General features: G+C 43.4%; 1 protein-coding gene across 4 annotated transcripts; it reads left to right on the top strand.

The window, feature by feature from the left end:
- The first annotated feature begins 84 nt into the window (after positions 1 to 84).
- LYRM9 (LYR motif containing 9) lies at positions 85 to 23,248 on the top strand. 4 transcript variants are annotated; one of them, XM_058037699.1, is made up of 6 exons: positions 85 to 109; positions 10,732 to 10,804; positions 12,291 to 12,356; positions 21,147 to 21,288; positions 21,883 to 21,975; positions 22,996 to 23,248. In XM_058037699.1, the coding sequence occupies exons 4-6, from the start codon at positions 21,163 to 21,165 to the stop codon at positions 23,011 to 23,013; spliced, it is 237 nt and encodes a 78-aa protein (XP_057893682.1). In that variant the 5' UTR covers positions 85 to 109; positions 10,732 to 10,804; positions 12,291 to 12,356; positions 21,147 to 21,162; the 3' UTR covers positions 23,014 to 23,248. The 4 variants fall into 4 exon arrangements, with proteins under 4 accessions (XP_057893682.1, XP_057893679.1, XP_057893680.1 ...); XM_058037697.1 differs by lacking the exon at positions 85 to 109 and adding an exon at positions 313 to 664; XM_058037696.1 differs by lacking the exon at positions 12,291 to 12,356 and having other exon boundaries at positions 89 to 109.
- The last annotated feature ends 276 nt before the right edge of the window (positions 23,249 to 23,524 follow it).

Raw genomic sequence — 23,524 nt, 5'->3', positions numbered from 1 at the left:
ATGAGGAAGCGGCCGTTGCGCCCGCCCACAGGCGGCAAGCGGCCAATGGGCGGAGGAGTTCTGTTGACGGGCGGTGGACGGGGCCAATAGCGGCCCGGGGCGGGTTGAGGTGAGGACGCGGCGCGCGCGGGGTCACTGTGGGCGCTGAGGGGGCGGCGGGAAGCGGGGCGCGAGCCGCTGTGAGGGCGGGCTGCGGGTCCTGCCGGGTCCCGCCGGCCTGGTGCCCTGCGACTGCCCCGTCCCGGTGCCCGCCAGCGGCTCCTCTGTGCCCTTTCTGCTCCCGCCCGGGTTACGGTGCCCTCAGGTCCCGCTGGCTGCGGGCCGAGCCTGCTCCGTCCCGCCGGGGCCGGTCCCGCAGCACGGGGGCCGACGGGGGCTGCCCGCGAAGGGTGTGAGGGTCTGTGGGGCTTTGGGCCTGTTTTTCGAGTCTCTAAGGACCGGAGAGCGGCGAATGCGGGGCGGGCAACGAGGCCCCTGTGCTGTGGCAGCAGCTGGTGGCACCTTGTCACGGCGCGCGTGAGCTCCCCTTGGCAGGACAGGGAATAAAGCGCTAATGAGGGTGTAGATGCTCCCAGCAGCGAGGCCGTGGCCCATTGCCCGAGGCAGTTCCTGCGAGGCTCCCTTCAGTGTGCTCAGAACACGCTCAGGGTGTTCACACTGCGAGGTACGTGTTAACCAGGACCGAAATATTCTTTGGTTGTTGTTCTAGTTCCCTCACGTTATGAATCTGCATGCCTGGGGACTGCAGTATCTTTGTGTAAGGCATCAGTGTTCCCTAAAACACAGGGGTGGGTAAAAACTCGACAGTTTTAACACCTTCCATTTTCTCATGTGAATATTAATCATATCTGATTAATAGTTTTACCTCAGAAAAACTCTCCCAGCTTACTGGAGCCTTTCCCATAGTGGTAGAGTTAAATTACCGTGAGGGTGATAAAGACGTTCCTTCAGGTAACTGAACGGAGCTGTTCAGAGGCAGTCAGGGACTGAGGGGAGATCTGCTGGTGCTGTGCTGGGAGCGAGCTGACAGCCTCTCCTTCGCTGCTCCCGGCTCCTGTCCTGGCAGAAAAGAGCCCAGCAGAGCTGTGCCAGGACAGACGCAGTGCTGAGGTGTTACCAGCAGGTCCCCGAAGGTGCAGTCCTGTCCCCTGTCCTTTCTGTTTGTCTCTGAAAACTGGACAGCATCGGGTTCCTGTGCAGTGGGAGGAAGAGAGAATATAAATGTGACAGTCTGTTGTGATTCCCAAAACCTCAGTGCAAAATATTTGCAAGAATGGGTTTGATACCTTGGGGATACTTTATAACAATGGGGTTTGGTAATTTTTGCCTGCTTTACAAGAATATAATCAAGAAAAGTCTTGCAGGACTGAAGATGGGCTCCTTAAACCTATCCCTGTTGCATTTGGAAATACGGTTACTAATAGTCCAGTCTGGAATTATATCAGAGTTTTGCTGTCATGTCACCGTTTTAAAAACAGAGACTGCACTTAAGAAAAAAAAAAACAAGCAAATTTTGATTTACAGCCATTTTATATCACCTCTTGGAAGAGGAGACAGAATACTTATTTAGCACTCACATTTGTAGCTGGTTGATGTTTCTGTGGGAGCTGATAACAAGCTGGGTCTGAACACAACGCACCCCAAGGATTCTCCTGGTTTCTGCTTCCCCTCAGGCTCTGGGGGTGTGGTGTGGGGGAGAAGGAAAGAAGGGGTACAAAAGGGCATAGGGCTGTGTTGGCAGGACTGGAAGGCGTTTAAAACTCTCCCACACGTTTTCATTATGGACTTTTCTCTTCTGCAAAACCTTTTCAAGTAGTAAAAGGGAGCAGTGGCCTAATAATCCTTGTATGGGAAGCTGGGTTCTCAGAGTATTTGCAGGTCAGTGTCTCAGTGCCATTATTCAAGTCTGAGCACACAGTGTCACCTTAACTGTTTGTTCAGTCAGGTACTTTACTGGGTAAAGAAGTGTCTTGCTTTAGAAGTACCCTGAAAGTGTCGTTAGATGCTGTCATGCTGGTGGATTCTCAGCATCAGCAGTGCAGGGTTTGCAGTCCTGGCACTGGCACGTGTTTCCTGACAGTCCTTGACCAGATCACTCCAAACTGCACTCCCCAGCTTCCATCTGTGAAGTGTTGGTAAAATCTGGGACCCACTGTATTGATTTCAGAATGCTGCAGCCACGTTGTTCTGTTTGCCCTTGGCAGCTGCACCAGCCCCGCTCAGTGAGGTGAGGCCTGGTGAGGGATGAACTTATCTTGGTGCCCAGATGGAGTTCTGTCAGGTGCCACGCTGGGTGGCCCACCCTGCCCAGTGTATCTGCCTTGCACACTGCGTTCACAAACGCTTCAGCTGGTGTCCCTGGCCTCTGTCACACTCTGAAACTTAACAGCTCTCCCTTCAACTGCTTTTAGGCTGCTCATGCTCTGAAGGTTAAGGAGGACAAGGTCAAGTTGATTCATAGGGAAGTATGTGTAAGGAAAAAACAGAAGAGTAGTAAAGAAAACACGAAACTTGCAAAGTGCTCACCTAATAGACCCTTTGTATCCTCAGCAGAGGTCTGTTACTGCGTGTAGAAGTCAGTACTGTGCGTCAGAAACACTGGGCTCACACTTGTTCATTTTTTAAAATCCACAGCTTCAACTCTTGAGAGATTTATTTTCCTCTGGGATTTGACACTTGGTTTGCAGGGGTATAATCTCCTTGACAGTGCTCTGCATACAGGCAAGGGATGGTAGACACTTTGTAATCAGCTAGTCCTGTTTCTTTAATGCTCCTCAGCAGTGTTTTAACCTTAAAATTCTACACAAAAGATTGTATCATCTTGAACAATATAAAATGTAATTGTCCAGTTCCAGACATAACTTGTCAGCATTTTTTTCTTATCCCACATGACCTAACTGTGAAAACAGGACTTGAAATATTAGAATAAGTCTTTTGATCGTGTGTTGTGTATGAGTATCCTTCAGCATTTAGGCATGTAGGGGTTTTGTGAACCTTTAATGCAGAAATAAATAACATTAAGCGGAACAAAGCATAATAAAATGCACAGATTTGTCTCTGATCCTCAAAAGGGGTGCTCTGAGCTGCACTATTGATAATTTATCATGTGGGTGTTTGACAAGCCCACACATACCCTGATGTAACACTGCAGATACAGTCCTCAGTGTTCTATAACACCCTGGAAATATTTAATTCATAAATCCTGATGCTGGAGCCCTTAAGGTGTCAGAAACGTGGTGCTCATGCCTGTGAATCTGAGCAGGTTTGGTTAGTCAGATAAATACCACGCTCCAAATAAACTGTGATCCTAACGTGCAACAGAATAAGCATATACACGAAATATCATGGGATTAAAATTGCTGTTAATCAAGTACATTAGAACTTTTCTTTGCAAGGAATAATTTTCCAGAGTTTTTGTCTTTAAAACCTTTTATCTGTTAAACTGGAAAATAATAAATTCCTCCATTAATAAAATTCAGAGAGGAGCAGGGGAAGGAATATTTTGGTTTAGCTTTGGTAGCGTTTGGTTTTGTAGCTTTGTTTCTCCTAACTTTTGAAAGGATGGCAATATTCCTTCATCTAGGAGGAGGGCAGGATCTGCTTGTCTTGTGAATGAGAGACAAATCCTTGCCCTACTCAGGGCAACATTTTAATAAGATAGAGGGAAAAGAATGGAGTGATCCAACCGAGCAGGTGACCCCTGATGAGGCTGGCAGTCAGGCCAACAGGCAGGGTGACTCTTTGGAGCAGCACTGGGGAATGTGGCACTGCCTTGGACAGCAGTGAAATGATGGGATGGTGCTTCCTGCAGCAGGGCAGCATGATGTGCCTGGGATGGGGTAGGGGACAGCTGGTGTGAGTGACAGATGGTGTCATCCAAGACTGAGCTTCTCCCTGATGTTGGATATCAGACTCTGCAGGTACCTCTGTTGCCTCCCTGGCCCATCAGCCCCTCTGGCTCTTGCTGAGCAGTTTTTTGTGGTGGGGTCACAGCCCTGCCCCAAGTCTGTCCACTGTGCTCCATCTACAGACATGATGGTCAAGATTGGCACTGCAGCTTGAAATCATCCCAAAAATGTCACCTCCTAAACACTGAGCTTGTGCTCTGCAGAGCTTTCTAGCCACAAGTGTTTTCTTTTGAGAGTTCTGAAGGACTTGCTGAGTTCTTTGCTGACTGCAGCATTTAAGCATGAACTTGGCTTTACCTGGGAATGCTCAGGGGCTTACAGTTGGTTTGTAATAATTAGTCATTTACAAACTTAAGCCTGATTGTTTAGTCCCTTCCCAAACACCAGTTGCAGGAGGCAGAGGGGACATCTTTATCCCCTGCTGCTTTCTGGAGAAAGTGTCAGTTCTGTGGTTCTCTCTGTTCTATATTTCTTTGCACCAGAAATGACCCTGCTGCTCTTTGTCGACAGTGTTTCCTTTTATCCCTCTCCTGGCAGCTGCTCTTGCTCCATTCTGATGTTGGAACAGCAAATGAATTCCCTCTGAAGCAAATGTCAAGCCAGTAAAGATGTTGAAGCAGCAAGAAAATCGTCTCTGTCTCTGAAGACGGAATTGGAGACCTTTGTGAATGAGATGTTCTTAAAATAGTTCCACAGTGTGTTATCTTCCCTAGAAGGTGCAGAATTGAAAGCATCACCACAAGGCACTTGTCCTTGTGCGAGCAGCATCCCTAAATGATGGGTTTTGGAGAGGGGAGAGAAGCAGGCTATTTCCTTTTCCTCCTCTCCAGGCAAAAAGCAATGCATGATTTTAATCTCTGTGTGATGGTACATTTATGTTTTTTCCAAGAGTTGCATCGCTGTTTGCTGCTTATTTAAGTATGTCCCATGTTGATTGACCTTGTTCTCCAGGATCCACTGTTTCTGGAGTAAACTGGTAGGCGAAACAATGCCAAGCCACAAGTTGAGTAGAGGTGCTCTGAATTACCCTGTCTAAGGTTCAGGGTGGCTGTGGCCCCTGTGGAGAGCAGAGATTCTCAGCTGGTGGGGTGTGCCACAGCCTGGATAGGCTGAACTGAGTCACATCATGCACTTCAGTTCCTGTCTCAATTCAAACCTGCTGTCCAAGGAAGATGGCAGCTTTGGAAATCTTCCCTTCCATGGAACTTTGGAGTCACTGGTTCCGGTGATGGAAGCTCTGTCTCTGTGGTCAGACAGAAAAGAGGCATTGGTTGGACATGGAGAATTTGGTTAGTTTGAGAGCTCTTGCTGAGATTTTTCCACCCTCAGCTAGTTTGGGGTGTTTGGTTCCCTGACAGCCTCAGGAGAGCGTTGGGCCCAGCAGCAGGGATGGCATGAGCTGCTGGGCTGTGACATCCCATTGTCCCTGAGTACAGCGCAGAGCTCACGTCCTGAAGTCCCACAACTTGATGAGCCAATGCTCCAGGGGTTGCAGGAGCATTTTGAGAATTCATTGTTGTGTTGTTGCTTCATAATCCCTCATAATTGAAATCTGATGTTTTTAAGAAAGTATATCTTGCATATGTGCACTTCGGAGCAAAAAATGCAGGCTGCACATATGACGTATGTGACATGCACATGAACTGTTGTTATTTTGTTTATCAAAAAAATTGTTGATGTAATTAATGGAATTGAGGGTTTGGGCAGTAAAATTAATCCAGAAAAAGTCTGATACAACTTTTTGCCAGGATCATTAATAGAATCTTTGACATGCCTGTGAATATCTGAATACTTATATTTTTCTTCAGCTTGGTGAAAGGGGAATTGATAAGTAAAAATACTAGATGCAAAAATTAAATCACTAATTGAAGAGCAGGGATTTTTATAGCAGTTTCATAATTATATTCATAACATAAGTTTAACTAGGAGAAATGTTAAAATTTTGACATCTTCAGTTTTTCATCTTTTGTGTGAAGGTGGGAATAATTAGCTGTACTCATACAAACATAGTTTTCAGGGTTTTCTCAGTTGTCTTAAGACTCTTAATATTTTTCCTAGTCCTGTTTTTTTGACATGATAATATCGCTTTAAGGGCTTTCTTTACCAGATCAATTCCTTTCCTACCAGGAGAACTAAAGCTTTTCAGCTGTCTGTCCAATTTATCCTTCTGGACTAAATTTCTCATCTTGAGATAACCAGCAGCAATTCTCCCCTCCGGAGATTTGTATCAATTAGTTCTGCATCACTAATTCCTGTGGTATTGGGGGACCAGTGGGTTGTAAGGAAGCTGCTCAGTAAACATTTATGGCTGTTGGGGGTTTGTCTTGACGTTTTTTGTTCAGAGGTTGTGGGTGCCATCACTGGAGCTCTTGCTCGTGCTTGCCCTGTCCTTGGCTGCCAGGCCGGGCACTGTTCACGGCAGAGGGCGTGCAGGGCTGTTTTGGGCTCTGCTGCCTGGTGGATTCAGGGGATGTGAGCTCTGTGAGCTCTCTGGCTGCAGCAGTGGCTCCTTGGCCACCCCTGGTGTCTCCAGCTCCTCGCATGGCCAGGTGGCAGGTGGGAAGTCACTGCCACTGTTGGTAACGGGAGTGGCAGATGCAGTCTGGCAGGAAAGCAGGTTAGTCTGCAGCTGGAATGCAGGCCAGGCTTCCCCTAATCCCTCCCTTAGCCACAGAAAGGTGGCTTTAATCTATTTGTTCTGCATTTGGTTGTTTTTTCAGCACTGATCTATCTGCAAATGCCATTGCACTGTTAGTCTGTTTCTATCCGTTTGCCATTAGCAGATGTGTCGGGACATGAGGCTGTTTTCAGTCACTCAAAGTCTAATCCCAGCAATGCTGTAGGATCTTGGGAATCGCTCTGCATTTATACACAAGTAAATGATGAATAATGTGTCATTTTTAAGAACTTGCTACCAGCAATTTTAGGATTTTGTTAGACAGCTGATTTTCTTTTTGCTGATGTTTTAGACAAAACTAATTTGATAGGATTATTAGAAGAGGAAAATTAAAAGGACAGAATCATCCAGGAAGCTCATTAAAATGGAAACCCTGAAAAAACTGGGTAATTGGGCATTGATTCTGTCCTCCCCCCTCACTTTATGAGCAGTATTGTATTAAAAGTAACATGTCTGCAGGATGATGCTTCAACATCTGTTACTGCTGAAACAAAATGATTTGCTTGTTTTTTCCTCTCTATATTCTCCCAACATCTGCATGTGTAGATCTATCCTGTATATTTTTATCCCATCTAACACAACTCCTTTCTAGGGAAAAGGCATCAAAGGGAACAGGATCCTCCCTCTGGTTTGGAGGGGGATTCTGCATTGCCGCTTGCTTGCATTAGCTCTTGGGTGAGTGGCTGTGAAATGAATCATGTGAGCGAGGACCCAGGGCTGCTCAGGAAGCCCAGGCACAGGTTTGGTGCTCTGAGATGTGTTTTTGTGGAACAAAGAAGTTCACAGGCTGTCGGCTGTCTGCCTCCTGAAATATCACATTATGTGATTAAACCCATGCAAATAATTGTCCTTATTTTCTATTCTCAGAATATTTGCAGGGAAATTGCATTTTTAAAAAAGTATTTCACTCTGAAGATGCTTGATAATTGTGCTGGGATTTAGATTTTTTTTTCTTTATAGGCTGATTCAATAAATTGATTATAAATCTAGCTTGCTGAATGTTTGCTATTTTCAATCACTCTAGCTGTGATTATTGTGATAGTAAGCAATACACTTTCTTTGGTTTACGTTTTGGATATTTGCTAAAATATACATAGTGGCATGTGCCAATCTTAAAATTCAGTTTATTTACAAGTGTGATGGTTTTATTTCTCTTCAGCATATGTACTATAAAAATTAAATTGCATAAAGGTTTGTAGCAAGAAAATAGAAAAAGCTGGGCAATAGATTTGAAATAATATCAGGAAATATTTTCTGATCTCTAATAATTATGATGTTTGGTCTTCCAGACTTGAAAGTAAGCACAAGAAATTTAAGCATGGTAAAGCACATGATTAAATCCATTTCTATCCAGCAAAATTCTTGAACTTGATTTGAAGCATGTGCGTTAGTTATATTAATAACTCAAAACTATTCCTTAAACCCAGCCAACGTCAGACTGACTAAATATTAGAATTGCAAGGTAAATACTGCAGTAAATAAGATAAATATGGATGCTGGCTTTGTCAGTGGTTTTGACTTGTACAGTCATTTTTGTGGCACTTGAAATCAGAAAAGAATGGAAATTTCAACTAATTTTTTAATATGCTGAAATGTATTAAGTTACACAAAAGAATCCATATTATAGTAATCCTGCATATATACAGGGAAAGAGTACCCAGCGTGCATGGCAGATGGTTTCAAAGGAAATCCTCGAGAGCTAGGATTAAAAAGCAATTTTCAGCAAGTTTAAAATGGGTCTCCATATTTGGGTCACAGATATTAACTCTTTCATTGCAAACAAACGAGGGAGAAGTCTGGTCAGACTGTTATGGAAATGTTTCTCTCAGTAGAAGCTGACCAGTTTGTGCTAGGGAGGAGAGGTGTGAGCAGGGCAGTTGATTCTGCTCCTGGTCCTGTTCTCACACCAGTGGGAAGCAGAGTTGTGGCTTACAGAGACAGGGCTGTAACGCAATAAATGGGATTCATCATTCCATGAACAAACATTGGCAGCCCTCTGAAAAATAATGTGTGTGTGGCTTTGATCTTTGCCCTCTGAAACAAATTTCCGTAAAGACAAACGGATAAATACGTTTTAGCATGCTAGAAACAGCAGATTTATAGCTGTTTACCTTCAGTACATTATTACCAATCACTTTATTAAAGTGTAAAGACTTTACACATCACATTTCTTTATTCCTTTTGGATATGGCGAGCATGTACGATACAGGATAAATAAGAAATTGAACAGCAATATTGTTGCTCCCTCATAGAAAGGAATGAACACGGGCTCCCAAGTTTTGCTTGGAAGTATGTCTGTGCATGGAGTAAGCCTGTTTTTCTCAAACATGTTTTAGAGGCACACTAGAATGTTATTATCTGTTTCTAAAGGTTATATAAAATCAGCATTATCATGCAGGCATTGTTCCAGGCTGCAGCTGTTTGGAGGTGGCATATGAAGATGCAGGAATCTTGTCACCAGTCTGATGCACAGAAGGGATTGAGTGCAGGTCAGCTTTGCACTGGAGGATCACAAGAAGGCACTGGGCTTTTAGTAGATAAAAATAGGGCAGCAAGTTGGAGATTATTGGCTTTAACTAACTTATACCAGTTAGTAACTGTGTCAAGAGTGTAATTCACATTTACATCAGTGCTCCTTACACATTTTGGCAGCACAAAGGAACCTCAAATTTGACATGAACTTTTCTTTAAAAGACACTTCCAAAGTGGAAATTCAAGTTAGACCTTAAGCACTGTTTATCACTGAACAATGAAACAGAGCTACTGTTTTGTTGTGTTCCCAAAGCTCAGCTGGGTGTAGTTGAGTAGGTTTGGAAAGCTTTCTGAGCCCAGGTGCTTGATGCTCTGCTAAGTGAATTATAGAGGTAACTGCTGGTTTGAATATCAGCCTAAGGAGAAGTTAATTGTGTTGCTCTCTGGGTATTACATTGGCTAGGAGTTAACAGAGGAGGACTGCACTTCTGAAAGGGCGTGGTGAATGTCCTGGTGGGATAGTAACTGCAGGTGTATCTGCTAAGTGCTAATTAACAATGTTTTCTGCAGCACTCAGCCAAGATCTTTATCAGAGGTCCTCTGCTCTCACAAAGGAAAATTCAGGTGATGGATGAAAAGAAGGTGTTTAGTTCTTGTACCAGAGCTAGGAAGTGTCAGTGGGCTCAGGATGAGCTTTTAAAGTTGAATCTGTTCTTCTGGGTTCTTGTTTCACATTGCCTATTACAGTAGGTCTGCCTGTGAGTATCTTGATATGGCCTTCAGAGGGCAAATATAAGTGCTGACATTAGATACCAAAACTTGAACATCCCAAGCTGTTGTCAATCATCATATGTCACCAAGTTGTGCTACTATTAAATACTTGGGGGGAAAAGAATCATCTGTGGCAACAGCTGTCTTTGATCCGTGTGTTTGTAAATGTGCTTGAGAGTTTGCCTTAGATTTTTCAAAGACTCTTGTCTTTTAAAGGGAGGCAAAACACATCAGTTCAGAGTCTCTGACGTTGTTATCTTCCAGGACTTTTGTTTTAAGTAGTTTTTGAAAATCTCTGTGACAGGATCTCAGATAAAACCTGATCCAGATGTCTTTGCATAGCCAGAGAAATCTGTTTGCTTGACTTCAACAAACTTAGAAGAGGTTCTGAATAAACAAATTGGCTTTAGAGAATGAGTTGCTTTGATTTACTCACTGTACAGTCGTGTATTTGAGAAAAAGCAGTTTCTTGTGTGCCGTCTGTTGTTGCCTCGGTCCAAAGCAGTTTTTTGTAAGCAGAATACTGTAAAGTAATTATTATGTCATTGTACAGAGTTCTGAGTGTGAGGTTTACCTCTTTAAAGGAGGTAAATGCTTTCTTACCTCCAGTAACTCTTATCAGGAAATATTGAAGGGTCAGTTCTCCTCAGTTAGAATTTCTCTCTACTTAAATCTTTTTGTAGGGTATATTTTTTTAAGCTTTTCAGAGTAGATGACTGAAAGCAACAGCCTGTTCATGTTAAAGCCATACATTCCTGTCTGATGTAACTGGTCAGACAAAAGTGAAAGCTCCCATAGGGATAAATTGAGCTGTGGATGGGCTTCTCAGCACTTCTTTATTAATGGCACTTCAAGTAGCGAGTTGAAGAGAAACAGATAATGAAAATTGATTCTTCTCTGCAGGTCTCTTGCTTACTTTTGGACTTGGACAGGCCTAATCTGTGAAGATAATTAAAGTTCCTCTGCTGTGGATGCTGTAAGTGAATTTTTCATTGTGTGTCTTGTATCTGGTTGAGAATATGCACCTGAAGTATCAGCATTGAGCAAAATATCATGTAGAGAGGCTAGAGGGCTGAAAAAAAGTGTAAATGAAGGATGTTCTCATTGGCAGTGTGAAACAGGGTGGTGGCCCTGGCCATTAGCATGGCAGTTGAGTTCCAGGTGCCTGGTAACATAGTCGGACATTTCCAATACCCTTTACTATTCAATAGACTTCTCCCAGAAGAGGCCTGCCCACTTTAAACCCTGTCCCTGTGGCAGCAGAGTCTTTGGAGCATCTGGGACAATGCCCTCCCTAGAGCAGGGCATGGGCTGTAGCTGGCACTGCAGGAAGGCAGAGGATGTGGAGGAGGCTGGGAACAGAATGCCATGGCTTTGACCTTGTTGTAGCATCCCTTTGGGATCCATAGGGCACGGCTTTCTGTGGGTTAATTGTCACAAGTGGGGGAATGACACGTTTCTTATTTCTGAGAGAGTTTCTTTAAAACATCTGATGTTCTTCCATCAATGAAAGCATGCAAAGAGCTCTTCAGATCCCCGTTTTCTCCCCAAAGCTGTGGGAACAATTTTCTGGCTTGTAGAACAAAGAAGTTGGAACAGATGACATAGCCAACATCTGCACCTGGCTCACGGAGGAAGCGAATATTTGGCATAGAAGCTGAGCTCCCTTCTGCCAAGAGAGCCGTGCTGATGCAGTTGTTCAGGGATGAAGATGGCAAAATGGCTTTTCCTTATTGACTCACCAAAGCAATTTTATTGGTCTGTCAGAGTGAAAAAATTCTTGGGAAGGAAACTGTCTTTACTTTTAAATATCAGAGTTTAGTCAGTGGTTAATCAAATGCTGTCTAATCAGCCCTGTAAGATTTTGATGGTGTATCACTTCAGTTCTGATGGCAGACACATCACATATGGGTTGCCATTTTGATGGCTTTGAATGGTAATCTGACCCATAAAAACTGAAGCATAATATGCAAACTGATTTTTTTCTGGCCTGCCCTGTTCTTGGTGCCATCTGTGTTAGGATGGAAACGAGCCTGCTCAAAACGTGGGCTGCCGGTTTTGAGCTGATCACAGATGGGTTTGAAAGAATAGCCTTGTGTGCACAAGGAGAGGGAAGATGCTCCTGAGCAGGAAGTTTCCCTTGAAACCATATTATGTCTACTAAATCCTGTGGCCTGTGGAACAACTACCAGACCTTTCCCTGAATTCTTCATATGGATTAAGTAAACTAAATTTACTTCTCAATATCAAGAAAACCCCCACAACTTCTAAATATCGCTCTTCTTCCACTACTTTGTTCTACTGCTGTCATCAATAATGGAACAGAGTACAGAAAGCTGACATTACCTGACCCCGTTGGGTGTTTGCTATGCATCTGTTCAGCAAAACTGGACATAGTAAATTATTTCATGAGTTTTGTAGATTAATTTTAATCTGTAATGTGAATCCTGTTGAACTTACAGGATTCAGGCTGCTGTTCCTGGATTTCTGTCTTTGAGAATTAATAAAAGTCTGTGTTGTAAGTGAAGGTGAGTACCTGTCCTCTGCTGTTTCATCTCAGATCAAAAATTCAGATATTTAAGTGCCTAATTCTTAATGTGGTCAATGAGATCTTGGTTTTCCTCTCATGTTTAGAGAGCCTTTGCTCTAAAGTTAGAGATTGACTGGCCTTGTCTTACGTGGAACCACAAGTGCCCTGGTACTATTTATAATCCCAAGAAACACATGAAATAATTTTCACTGGTTAGGAATATGGTGTACAAAATCTGATTTCTGTTTTTACTCTCTTTAAATCAATAACATTGTTTGAGTGACCATTTCTTTGTCAGAAAGGAAGCCTGTAGAAGGCGGCACTCATTGATGAGTTTCATGGTCGTGACACACTTGAACATCCCTCTCAAGACATCTTGAAGCCTTTTATTTCCAGGCTAAATAAACACCAATTTCAGCAATGTCTCATCTACTCCCTTTAATTACTGCTGCTGAGAGAAAGTTTCTGCCAATGCAAATGTGCTATTTTGTCATGTCACATCAAATTGCATCAGCCTTATATTTAGGAACAAAAAGAGGGGGAGGCTGAGACAGGATGTGGCTACAAATGGAACCAAAGGGTTTTCTTAAATACAGGCTGAAAATAGACAATCGAGGCAGTGATGCTTTTTCAAGCAAAAATCCATGAAAGGGAAAATGAAGGCTGTGACGGCAGAGCAGGGCTGGGGTGGGCAGAGGGAGTTCTGGGGGAGGCGGGGTGCTGGCAGGGAGGGGCTGCCGAGCTCCTGGCTTTCGCACACACCCCTGTGTGTCAGATGGGTACGAGGTGCGTTTGGGCTGGCTGAGCCCGCAGCTCGTTCCTGTGTGCTGGCTGAAGTAGGGGGAGCTGTGCTTCTCTCCAGCCTGTGCCTGCCCTTCCCCAGGATGCGTCCCCGTGCAGCAACAACAGCTCTCTAAATGAAAGAGATTGTAGGAAAGAGGCATAGACAAAATTTCAGTGACTGTCCAGATAAGTGTTGGAGCCTTTGAAAAATCCCTCACGCCACTTTAAAATGTGGTGTCTCTACAGAAATAATATTTTTTTAAACTTGTTTTTAAGAAAACATTAGCATTTTCCCCATGGAAAACACTTTTTGCCCCCTTACTATTGGGCACAAAAGGATCTGTTGAAATCAAATACATAAATTATGGATGTAATGGAGCTTGCTTTGAACTGATGAGTCTGATCAGAGCCTGGTGGCAATTAAATCGAGTTCTGAAAGATCAGCTGTGTTTGAGAACCAGCAGAACTCAGGGAGGAAGTGATCTGGGGGCGTGTGAGCAGCACCTACTTAGCAAATTGGAAAAATATTATTCATTTCTTACATCGAAGCACTAGGAATCTCTCCTCAGAAGCAATTGGTGATGATAGAGGTAATATTTTTATTCTTGTCACCAAGGATAATAAAAATGCAGTAGAAGCTTGGAAACTTGTGTATTTACAGCATTGTGACAGGGGTAAGTCAAGCAGCATTTCAGGCTGAAGCCAGAGAGCAAAGGCACCCAGGTCTCCTTGGGTGGATGTCACTGGTCCTGCAGGACTGTAAAACGTTAAATATAGTGATGCTGCGGGTGTTAAATTGCTTGCAACAGGCAGGGACTATCCGTGGTGCTACATCGGTGGCTGTGTCCTGCTGGGGTGCACAGGGACAGGGACAGCCCTGGGGCTGTGTCCTGCCAGGGTGCTCTGCCCTGGGGGGGCTCGGGTGCTGAAGGCTTTGTCTGACCCTGAAACAGGCCAGGGGTGCTTCCTGCAGGCTGAGGCAGCTGGGCACACTCCTGAGACGTTCTGGTGCTGCTTCCAGCAATAATTGGCATAGAATTCTTTGGATTTCATTGTCATTTAACCCACCTCCCAAGACTTAACCACATCTGATTTTTGCTTCCACTGACATTTTCTGTTCTTTTTAAACACATAAGCATTAAAAAATCCTCAGTAAAAATGTGTGTATTGTCATAGCAGGGAAGGCATTTCTGTAATACTCTCAAAGCAAATCACAGAAATATTAAATGGGGGAGGAAAAAGGTAGATGTTTGGTTTTTATAGCTGGGATTTGTTTGTTTTGAACTGAATAAGTCTGAAAATACTCGATAAAAACTGCAGATCAAATGAAAAGACTCCATAAGCAGCATCCTCCAGATTGTTCCTCAAAAAAAACACCCAACTGACAACAGTACAACAGAAAAGTGTTCCTAATTAACATCTTCAGTTAAAGGAGAATCATTGTGGATCTCTTAAATGTATTATTAAATCTTCATTGTTTAGGTAATTGGATGGGGACAGACACTTGTGCTGAGTGCTATGTCAAATTCGTCAGGGCCTGCTGTAATTCTAGTGCACTTGCTGGATTTCACAGCTATTTGTCTGGGTACGGGGGTAATTTGGAGGGTTGAGTGAAGCCAGATGACTGTAATGAACTCATTTTGTGTCTTTGACTCAGTTTGGAGGGAAAAAATATGCTATTAATAGGGTATTTTGTATTGTTAGGACTTCTGTTCTTCCTGTCTCTCAAAGTTTCTCTGGGTCGCTGTCTTTGCTTCATCACCAATAATTATATCAAATTAATTCAGCATAATTGAGTTAATTATTAGCGCTGGAGGTTACCACCAGGACTTCGATTGAACCAAAGCTTTTATCCCCCTTTTCCTGAGGTTTCACCAAATGTAAGCAGACCAGAATCATGGGTGAAACCTAAGGCAGCTCCATTTCCATCAAATGCTTTTGCCACTCAGAATTGTCCTGCCATGCTCGTTCACTCAGATGAGTATTGATAAATGCAAAGGGAAAAGAGTTCTCTCTCACCCCCTTCATCTCTGCCAGAGCTCTAAATTAGTGCAGTTACTCAGTAGCGCTCTAAATTAGTGTGGTTACTCAATAGAGGTGGTGTGTTGTGCGTAATCAGTGAAGAGCAATCCCTGTACCACCGAGAGCAAATGTCCTGTGGGGTTCTGGGGGATGTCTGTACTTGTGAGAGCTTCTCACTGCCCATACCTTCCTTTTCGTTAGATTGCCTTTGAGCTAGACTAGGCCTTGGAGAATGACAGTGAAGTTTTGGGGGAAACTTGAGCTGTGGCTTTAAGAGCTCAGAAGTGTCCCGAAGACATGGCAGGATCTGCCCCTGATTAGCTGTTGGTATGGAAACAATCCCTGATTAGTGAGCTGGGCCAATCCCCCTAAGAGGCTAAAGGCTCCCAGACTTACATGTCCTGTAATACTGCTGCTTGTAAACACTGCTCCAGGAATGTGGATTCTGCTCAGGATGTGGTGGGTCAAATTCATCCGTGGTTTAATTCCACCACAGACAGGGCTTATGCCAGGAAAGGGGTTGGCTCAGATTATTGCTGTGATTGAGAGTGAAGGATTGGCAGATGCTAAATTTCAGCAGGTGTGGATTTGGAATAATAGACATTGAGTTGTTCCTGACACTGCAGTGAAGGATAATGTGAGCTGGGAAGGACAACTCCAGGATGAGGTGTCAATCCCTGGGCAGGGCACAAGCCCCATTGTCACCATCCAGGGATTATGTGCACAGCCAGGGCTGGAAGGGATGTGCTGGGGGAGCAGGAAAAGGAGAGGTCACACTGCACAGGGTTTATTCCCTTGTAAGCTGAGTGGGATGTTTGCAATTCTTGTACTTTCCTATGAGCTCTTTCTGCACTGACAGCTCCTTGATTTGTGTCTTGACTTTTCCTTGAAAAAATTATAAAGTTGAATTGCATGAGCAAAGTAAGCATGTGTTAAAGAATAATGGTAAAATAAACTTTAACCAATTTCAGTCCTTCCTGAATAGTGAGAAGCCACTAAAAAACCTTATGTAAGACTTACTATTCTTCCCATGCTTGTCTGAGCCATAGTCCATAGAGTTAATGTGGTCATTAATCTGACAGCATGGTTTTGCCCTTCAAAGGCACTTCCATGCCTTATGCTGCCAGCTGGGTGTCTGTCTGTCAAGAACAGTTGTGGCAGCTTATTTGGTGCCCAGTTGGATGTTTCAGAAGGTGATACAACCTCAGCCAGAAAGCTGTTGCACTAACTGACATGAAGTAGTTGGGAGAATCACAATTGCTGAAATGGAACTAAGCACTGGATCGTTTCAAAATACAATATTTACAAGAAAGGAATGAACAGGCGGTTTTGGCTTAAAGTTGATAATTCTTATTCAAGCACGATCCCAGAGGTAAATATGTACAGATTTGGCCACTGTGAACAAAATTAATTTTGTTCAGTTGAACTGAGCAATTCAGAGCTGAGAAGAAAAAGTTCTTTTGAACTTGTGCCTTTCAGAATTTCCTTTAAGCCAGGAGAATAATTTTCAGGAGAAAAAGTGGAGAAGTTTGAATTGCACCTAAACCAGGAAGGTTCCTGTCCTCACTAGTGAGTATGCACCAAAGAATGTTACTCTAATTAGTCTGATCATGCTTATTAATTATACAGAACAAGGTAATCTGGCCTCAGCATGGGCAGCATGTTTCCTCATTGGTATAGGATTGCAAAAGCCTGAGTGTTTTATTTGCAGTATTGCATGTCTGTGCTGTGTGATACCAAACCAGAGTGTAAGGTAAGACATCTGCCCTGTGGCTTTGGTTAATTTATACAAGTAGCCATTATGCCCAGCTCTAGCCCTCTCTGTCATTCTCAAGTTTTATCAATTACAATTCTATATTTTGTATTTATATTATAATTTATTATGTTTTATATTTTTAAACTGGTGACATTGTTGAATAGCATTAGGCCGGGTCCTGATGCTGTAGAACTGCATGAAGGGTGTCCAAGCAGTGGTGATTCCTTGTCAACAAAGACATCTTCAGGATCTGTCATTTTCCAGTTCTTAAGTCTTCATGTGCTCTACAAATACTGTGTAAAGCAAACTTTACACCGCAGGGCTGTGCCCCCCAAATTGTTCTGCAGAGCCACCTGACATTGCTTCTGCCTCGTGCATCAATCAAAGCATAAAGGGCAGAGGAGCAGAAATAGAAGTGAACAGGCCTGGCTGCCATCACTCATGCAAGGGCACTCTGCAGCTCGTGTTTAGAAAGGACAAAACCCCAACAATGCCCGGCCCCGGCTCGTCAGAAGCGATCACATCAGAGCCAGGATCTCAATGAGAGCCAGCGAGACGTGGCTGCTGGAAGTGACTGCAGCATTGTCCGTGCTCACCCACACAGCAGGGCTGGGGCTGCAGGGAGCTGGGGCTGCCAAGCCCTCTGAGCCTCTCAGTGCTGTGAGCAGGCAGGGACGCATGGACAGACAGACCTTGGCTGCTTTGCCTGGGGCAGCAGAGCCCCTCACGCTGCCCTGGACGTGCCAGGCGCTCCCGTGACCCACTGGGGACTGAGGGGAGGTGTGACAGTGCCATGAGCAGGGAGGGCAGCTGTGGCCCACAGGGGGGAGTTCTGCCCCTGCTGCAGGCACGTGGGGCTGGACTCACAGACCTGAATCTGGGAAACCTGCAAGGGAGGACAGATGTGAGCAAAGAGGAAGAACCTTCTGGGTAGCAGCAGTTCACTTGGGTGCCTTCCTGGACTGATGTCACAACATGAACTAAGATGTTTTGTGGTTAAAGAGGTTTCACAAGGCTTCAAATTTCTTTGTTATTTTGGCATTCTTATTTTTCCTGAGATCGTGAAGTTTGACAAGGATGGGGAATCATAAATTCCTGAGTTAAGACTTCTGAGGGTGTAATACTTTAAAGTAGTAAAACACATCTCTAGCCTGTATACTGGGGAAAGAGAGGGCTGAGCAGGAAGGAGGAGCCAACCTGTAAATAGCAACAGCTCAGGTAACTCTTGCAGTCCTTTAATTAACACTTCTAGTCTCTGGAGCCCAGCTTTGGTGGCTGTTTAACTAGTTCGGAGGGATTGGGATCATGACTGTTGAACTGTGGGGATTTGCTTGAAAAACACTCACAATAGCAGGGAAAAAAGTAAACTGAAAGCAGTGGCATAGTGTCATCTTAGCTTCATCAGGGTTCTGCTGTGCACAGGGTCAATTGCCAAACCTGCTAATGCAGAGTGAAGATTAATTGGCTTTAGTCAGCCTTTGCTTCACTATCTGAATATCATTATCAGGAATATAAATGATTATGCAATGCAGAGAAATGCCACAATAGTCTCAGTGTCTCCTTTTATACTTGTCTCTTTGTGAACAGGGCTTTATCTAAATGCAAATGTGATTTCAGCCTTCTGATTAGGACATTATACAGTCATCCATTCCAGAAAAGCACAATTAGCGGATTATTTTATTTCTGACTCAACAGTTCTTGGTGTACATAGTTTGTTTGTTGTGCTGTGCACGATATTTAAGTTATCAGAGGGAGATTTACATTATTAGTCAGGATTATAGCCAGATTTTATGAGGTTGAGTGTTTTTGCGTGGCAGATAAAATTGGTAACATTTGTGGGATTCGAGGGGAGATGTTTTCAGAACAAAAGGCAACAGTGCAGATTCTCACTGTGCTTCATTGTCCTCTTTGTGCCGAGGAAGGGGCACATCACAGTAGAGGCTGTGCAGATTCCCCAGTGCATCAGGGTGCACAAGAGCAGAGGGTAGCATTACCTGTTGTCAAGGTCTAGTCCCTGTTGAGGTGTGCTTGTACAGGGCACCAGCATCTTAGAACTCAACAATGGGCAGGTCATGAGATTATTTATTATTAAACAGCCACTTTAAAAACAGCCATGAAGTTTTCCATGTGCTGTGGTAGATTTCCAGTGAAGTTTTCAATGGATGAAGCTACATCCTAAGAAAAACATAGATCTTTTGTGATAAACTTCCCTGTGAAACTTGCCCATATCACAGCATTTGAAGCATTTTTGGAGCTGTGAATCTGTTGGAACTCAGGTAGTTTGTTTTTTTAATTTGAATATGAGAGCCCCATAGGAATTTAAGTTTGATAATAGATGCGGTGAAGATTTCCATCTTCAAACCTTTTAGAAAGTCCAGTATTTATGAAAAGCGAAGGATGAAAAAAATTCATCCGTGCAAATGTATTTGTCACACAATTTGAATTCAACAGCTCATCATTTTCCTATGAAAAATTACTGCAGTGGAAAATTCCTAATTATCTGTGGTGAAACGTTTTCAATTCCATTGATCAGCTTCATCTTTCCATATCCATATGTTTCCATGACTGGTTCCTTCCTCTCTCCCAGAGCTGCTTTTCTGTGTGCTGGAGCAAGCTGCCCTGGACAGTCCCAGCACGTGAGGGATCTTTGCATTTGTGACAGGAAATCTATTGCACCCCTTAGGTTTAATTAGAGCACAGTGACATATGATGAGTTTACACATCAAAGCCTAGAAACAACTTCACAAATTGGCTGTGGTCCCAAAGTGTATTTTGGGATCTGTATTGAATTTTGGGATGATTCACTGTATTAAGTGGGAATATGTGAAATGCAGGGTTGGGTTCTTAGGGTCAGTGGAATTATACAAATTCTTACCAGCCAAGAATATGCGCCCAAATACACGCCCAAAAAACATGTGTAAAGTTAAATTTGGATACAGATCAATTTGAATCCAACTACATATTCCAGTTTTCTGTTTTGGATGATAAAAACTTCTCTCTCATGGAGAGAAGGACAGGGAATGATTCAGTCTGTGTTAGGAGTCACATTTTGGAGTTGCTTGTCTTTCTGCTGCTTGAAGGGGAATCAGGGATCTCTCAGCTGACTGTTGGACGTGTAATCACCTCCCCAACTTGAATGCCAAAGTGAAATGAATCCCAACCAAAAATGCATGGAGCTGATGGCCAGCATAGGTTTCACTGCAAAGAGAAAAGGGTATTTTACAGAGAAAAACATTGGAAGAAAACAAGAAAGGAATGTTTGAAGCTTGGCGGTATTTGGATCCCATTATGATGGACATTTATAGGTGCATAGAGAGGAGATTTTCCCCACTGCAACAAGATTGAGTCTGTGCAAATATACAGCCCAGGCATGTAATAGCTGTCGTGGTGTACTCTGAAATACATTTGGCTAAAGGACTTAAATTACTTACGAAAGAGGAAAAAATTATTTCATATAATGAGTAGGTATCATAATGGTGCTAAAACAATGGCATGAACCTACTTCATTATTCAGTTGTTTATTTATTATCTCTATTCTTAAGAGTAATGATGTAAAAAGTGCCTTTTTCCAAATGTTAATTTAGTTCTTTGCAGATGGCAACCATCTGTTAAATGACAAGGCATTTACAGTCTTTGATTAGCACTTTATAGGACTTGGATGGACTTACTGTTACGACATGTAAATATAGTTATGGAAGTGAAACTTGGTAAATTTGTTCTTTTCCTGTTGCTGTTACCAATACATGTAAAATTTCAAACCTAACAATGTTTCTTTCTGTCTTCTCCTATGTTTATCTGTGTTGTTTCCATCTGAAGCCTTGAAATTCTTGACAGAATGACAAAATAGGAAATATTGTTAAATTCCAGCACCATTTGTAGTCTTTATAAGCATCCTCATTCTAAAAAGGCACCATGTGGATGAACTGCTAGGGATGCTCAGGGAAAGCGCTGGCAGTTTGAAGGACATTAAGGATCCTGGCTGTGGGCTGTGATACAGGTTTGGGCACTCACCGAAAGTCACACTGGCAGTCTGGAGCGATCCTCTGGAGTGAGCTCTGCGCTTTGTGCTTTGCTCCCTTGAGCAGTGACAGCCAGCCCGCGTCTGTCCGTAACCTCAGCAAGTTCTCATTCATTTCATGTTGGGGTTTATTCTAAAGTTTCTGCCGGGCCTGTTCCGTGCTGTCGGTCACACTCACGGTGTTGTGCTCGGTTCTCTGTGTGTTGCAGAGCCGCGGGCCCGGCCATGTCCCCGCTGCCGGAGGCGGAGCTGGTGCGCAGCTCGGTGCAGCTGTACCGGTACCTGCTGCGCTGCTGCCGCCGCCTGCCCCCCGGGCACATCCAGCAGCACTACCGACACGCCATCCGCCAGGTGCGTACCGCGGCTCCTCTGCCGCTGAGCCAACAACAGCGGCTCTCCTGCAGCCTGGGACCTTAGTGCATCTAAGGGTTATAGTGGGAGCGAGTGCAGGACCGATTCTTTCTGTTTGCTTTGAGTCTGAAACCTATTCTTCTTGGCTTTCATCTCTAATTCTGCTAGTCAAGAGAGTGAACAGTCATTACTTACTCCATAAACACATATTTTATGGTAGAACCTACTGGTTGCATGTCAGTCATTTATATACCCCCCCCCCCCCCGGGTAAATCTCATCTGACTGTTCATATTCTATGCTTCATATGGAAGTAATTTCATGCCTTTGATCATACTTGTTGTCCTCTTTCTAGTTTTAACATACCAGGCGATTTCAGTTGTTCTGAATTGAAGCTCTCTGGGGTTTTTGTTGTTGATGTATGAAAGGAGTAGAATACTTAACATAAAATTCCATATGGCCAGGTGTTACAATGTGTAGTTTTACCTTTTTAGACCATCCATTCATTTGCAAGAAATATTTTTCTGAGATTTCAATGCTATCTTTATTTTGACAACTGTTGTGTTGACAAGTCAATGACACTTGGAATGTTGCAGAGTTTCAAAGTCCACGCTGATGAAGATGATCCTGTGCGAATCCAGCAGATCATTAAAAGAGCCATTGAAGATGCTGACTGGGTGATGAATAAAGTAAGTGCTTGGGATTGTCTGCATTTTGGTTTCAGAACAAAGAAGAAAACATTGGAAAGCAAGTTCTGAGTAGCAAATTGTTGTCCTGGATTTTGAAGTGTCTGGGTGAAAGGAAATACCCAGCCAGGAGGGATCTGTGATTGACAGTTTTTGTTTGAAAATTCTCTTAGTCAGCATAAACTAATAGTGGGTTTTTTTCAGAACCAATAACAATTTAGGTTGGTCACTGTGTAAGTCTTTGTCTCCATGTAGAATTCTATTAATTATCAGCAGTGGTGGCTAGTATCACTGTTGTAGGAGAAAAAATTAAAATACAGCATTTTGCAAGCCACATCTTGCTATGCATCATCTGCTTTCCTAACAGCATCTATCCTCAGACAATTTACATGAACTTCCAGAACTACTGTTGCTTTTCCTTGGACCTTGCCCATGTCTGCAGAGATCAGGGATAGACCACACAGTGGCCAAGCTGTGGTGCTGGGCCCCCAGTGCACAGTTGTCACCCAGTGGGTCTGCCCCTGGGCTGTCAGACTGTTTCTCAGATGAAAGAATGAGAATGGTTTCCATCAGACAGCTGAGAGTCTGTGACTACGTGTGCTTCCTGGGATTTCAGTCTGGCTGGGGAGTGTGATACCTTAACACGGTGCATAAAGAAACAAGTCAAAAGTTCAACTTTCTCTCTAAATATCTGTGATTTAATTTACTAAGTGACTGTTAAGTCCTTCTCTCTGGCAGTCCATGAGAGCCAAATGAGAATTGTTACAGGAGCAAACACAGATTAGTCCCAGATTATGATATTTTAGCAGTAACCAAATCCCAGCAGGTACAATCTAGTCAATAACTGTGCCTGATTTATTGTTTTATACTGCAAAGGGAAAGCCTACCAAATTTCAATCTAACTTAAAGAAAATGGACATAAATTTATGTGGATCATGAAGAAGAGTTGTAAATCCTTGTTGGTATGAACTTTTACATAGTTATGTGCCCTTTCCCACAAAAAAAATTCTTTTTTTTTTTCAGTATAAAGACCAGAAGTAGAAGAGGAAGGATGAAACCAAGGAGGACATTGGTAAACATCCTTAGAGGACTTGCAGTCAAGCACATGCTATATTAGAATTATTGCCTGAAGTTTTGTCTTGGATAATATAAATACAATAATTTATATTTCACTGGGATGTCATGAAGCTAAATTAGTATTTCTGAAGAAATTTAATTTTGTAAATTGCTTTGTATAATTGTGAACTTCTATGTTAAATCCCAAGCTTGCCTAACATTTGAGTAACTTATTCCATTATACTGTTAGGCCTGGCTCAACCCTAGCAGTGTGTGATAACGCTTGTTGTGCAGGTTCTCTGGGGACAAGGTGCCCGTGCATGAGACACCGTGGATTTGGGGACTGAGCATTTCATCCTCTGTGTGTGTGACACTGGTTATGGCTGGCACTCTGCTGGGTCACATCGGCCTCTGCTGGGATGGTTGGTGTTGTCAGAGTGCCGCCGAGTGGGGTCTGTGCCCGCCGAGTGGGGTCAGGGCCAGCTGAGTGGGGTCT

Source organism: Melospiza georgiana, chromosome 19 (assembly GCF_028018845.1).
Source record: "Melospiza georgiana isolate bMelGeo1 chromosome 19, bMelGeo1.pri, whole genome shotgun sequence".
Taxonomy (NCBI): domain Eukaryota; kingdom Metazoa; phylum Chordata; class Aves; order Passeriformes; family Passerellidae; genus Melospiza; species Melospiza georgiana.
Note: the sequence above shows the minus strand (reverse complement) of the source record. Positions and strands in the feature narration are given on the sequence as shown.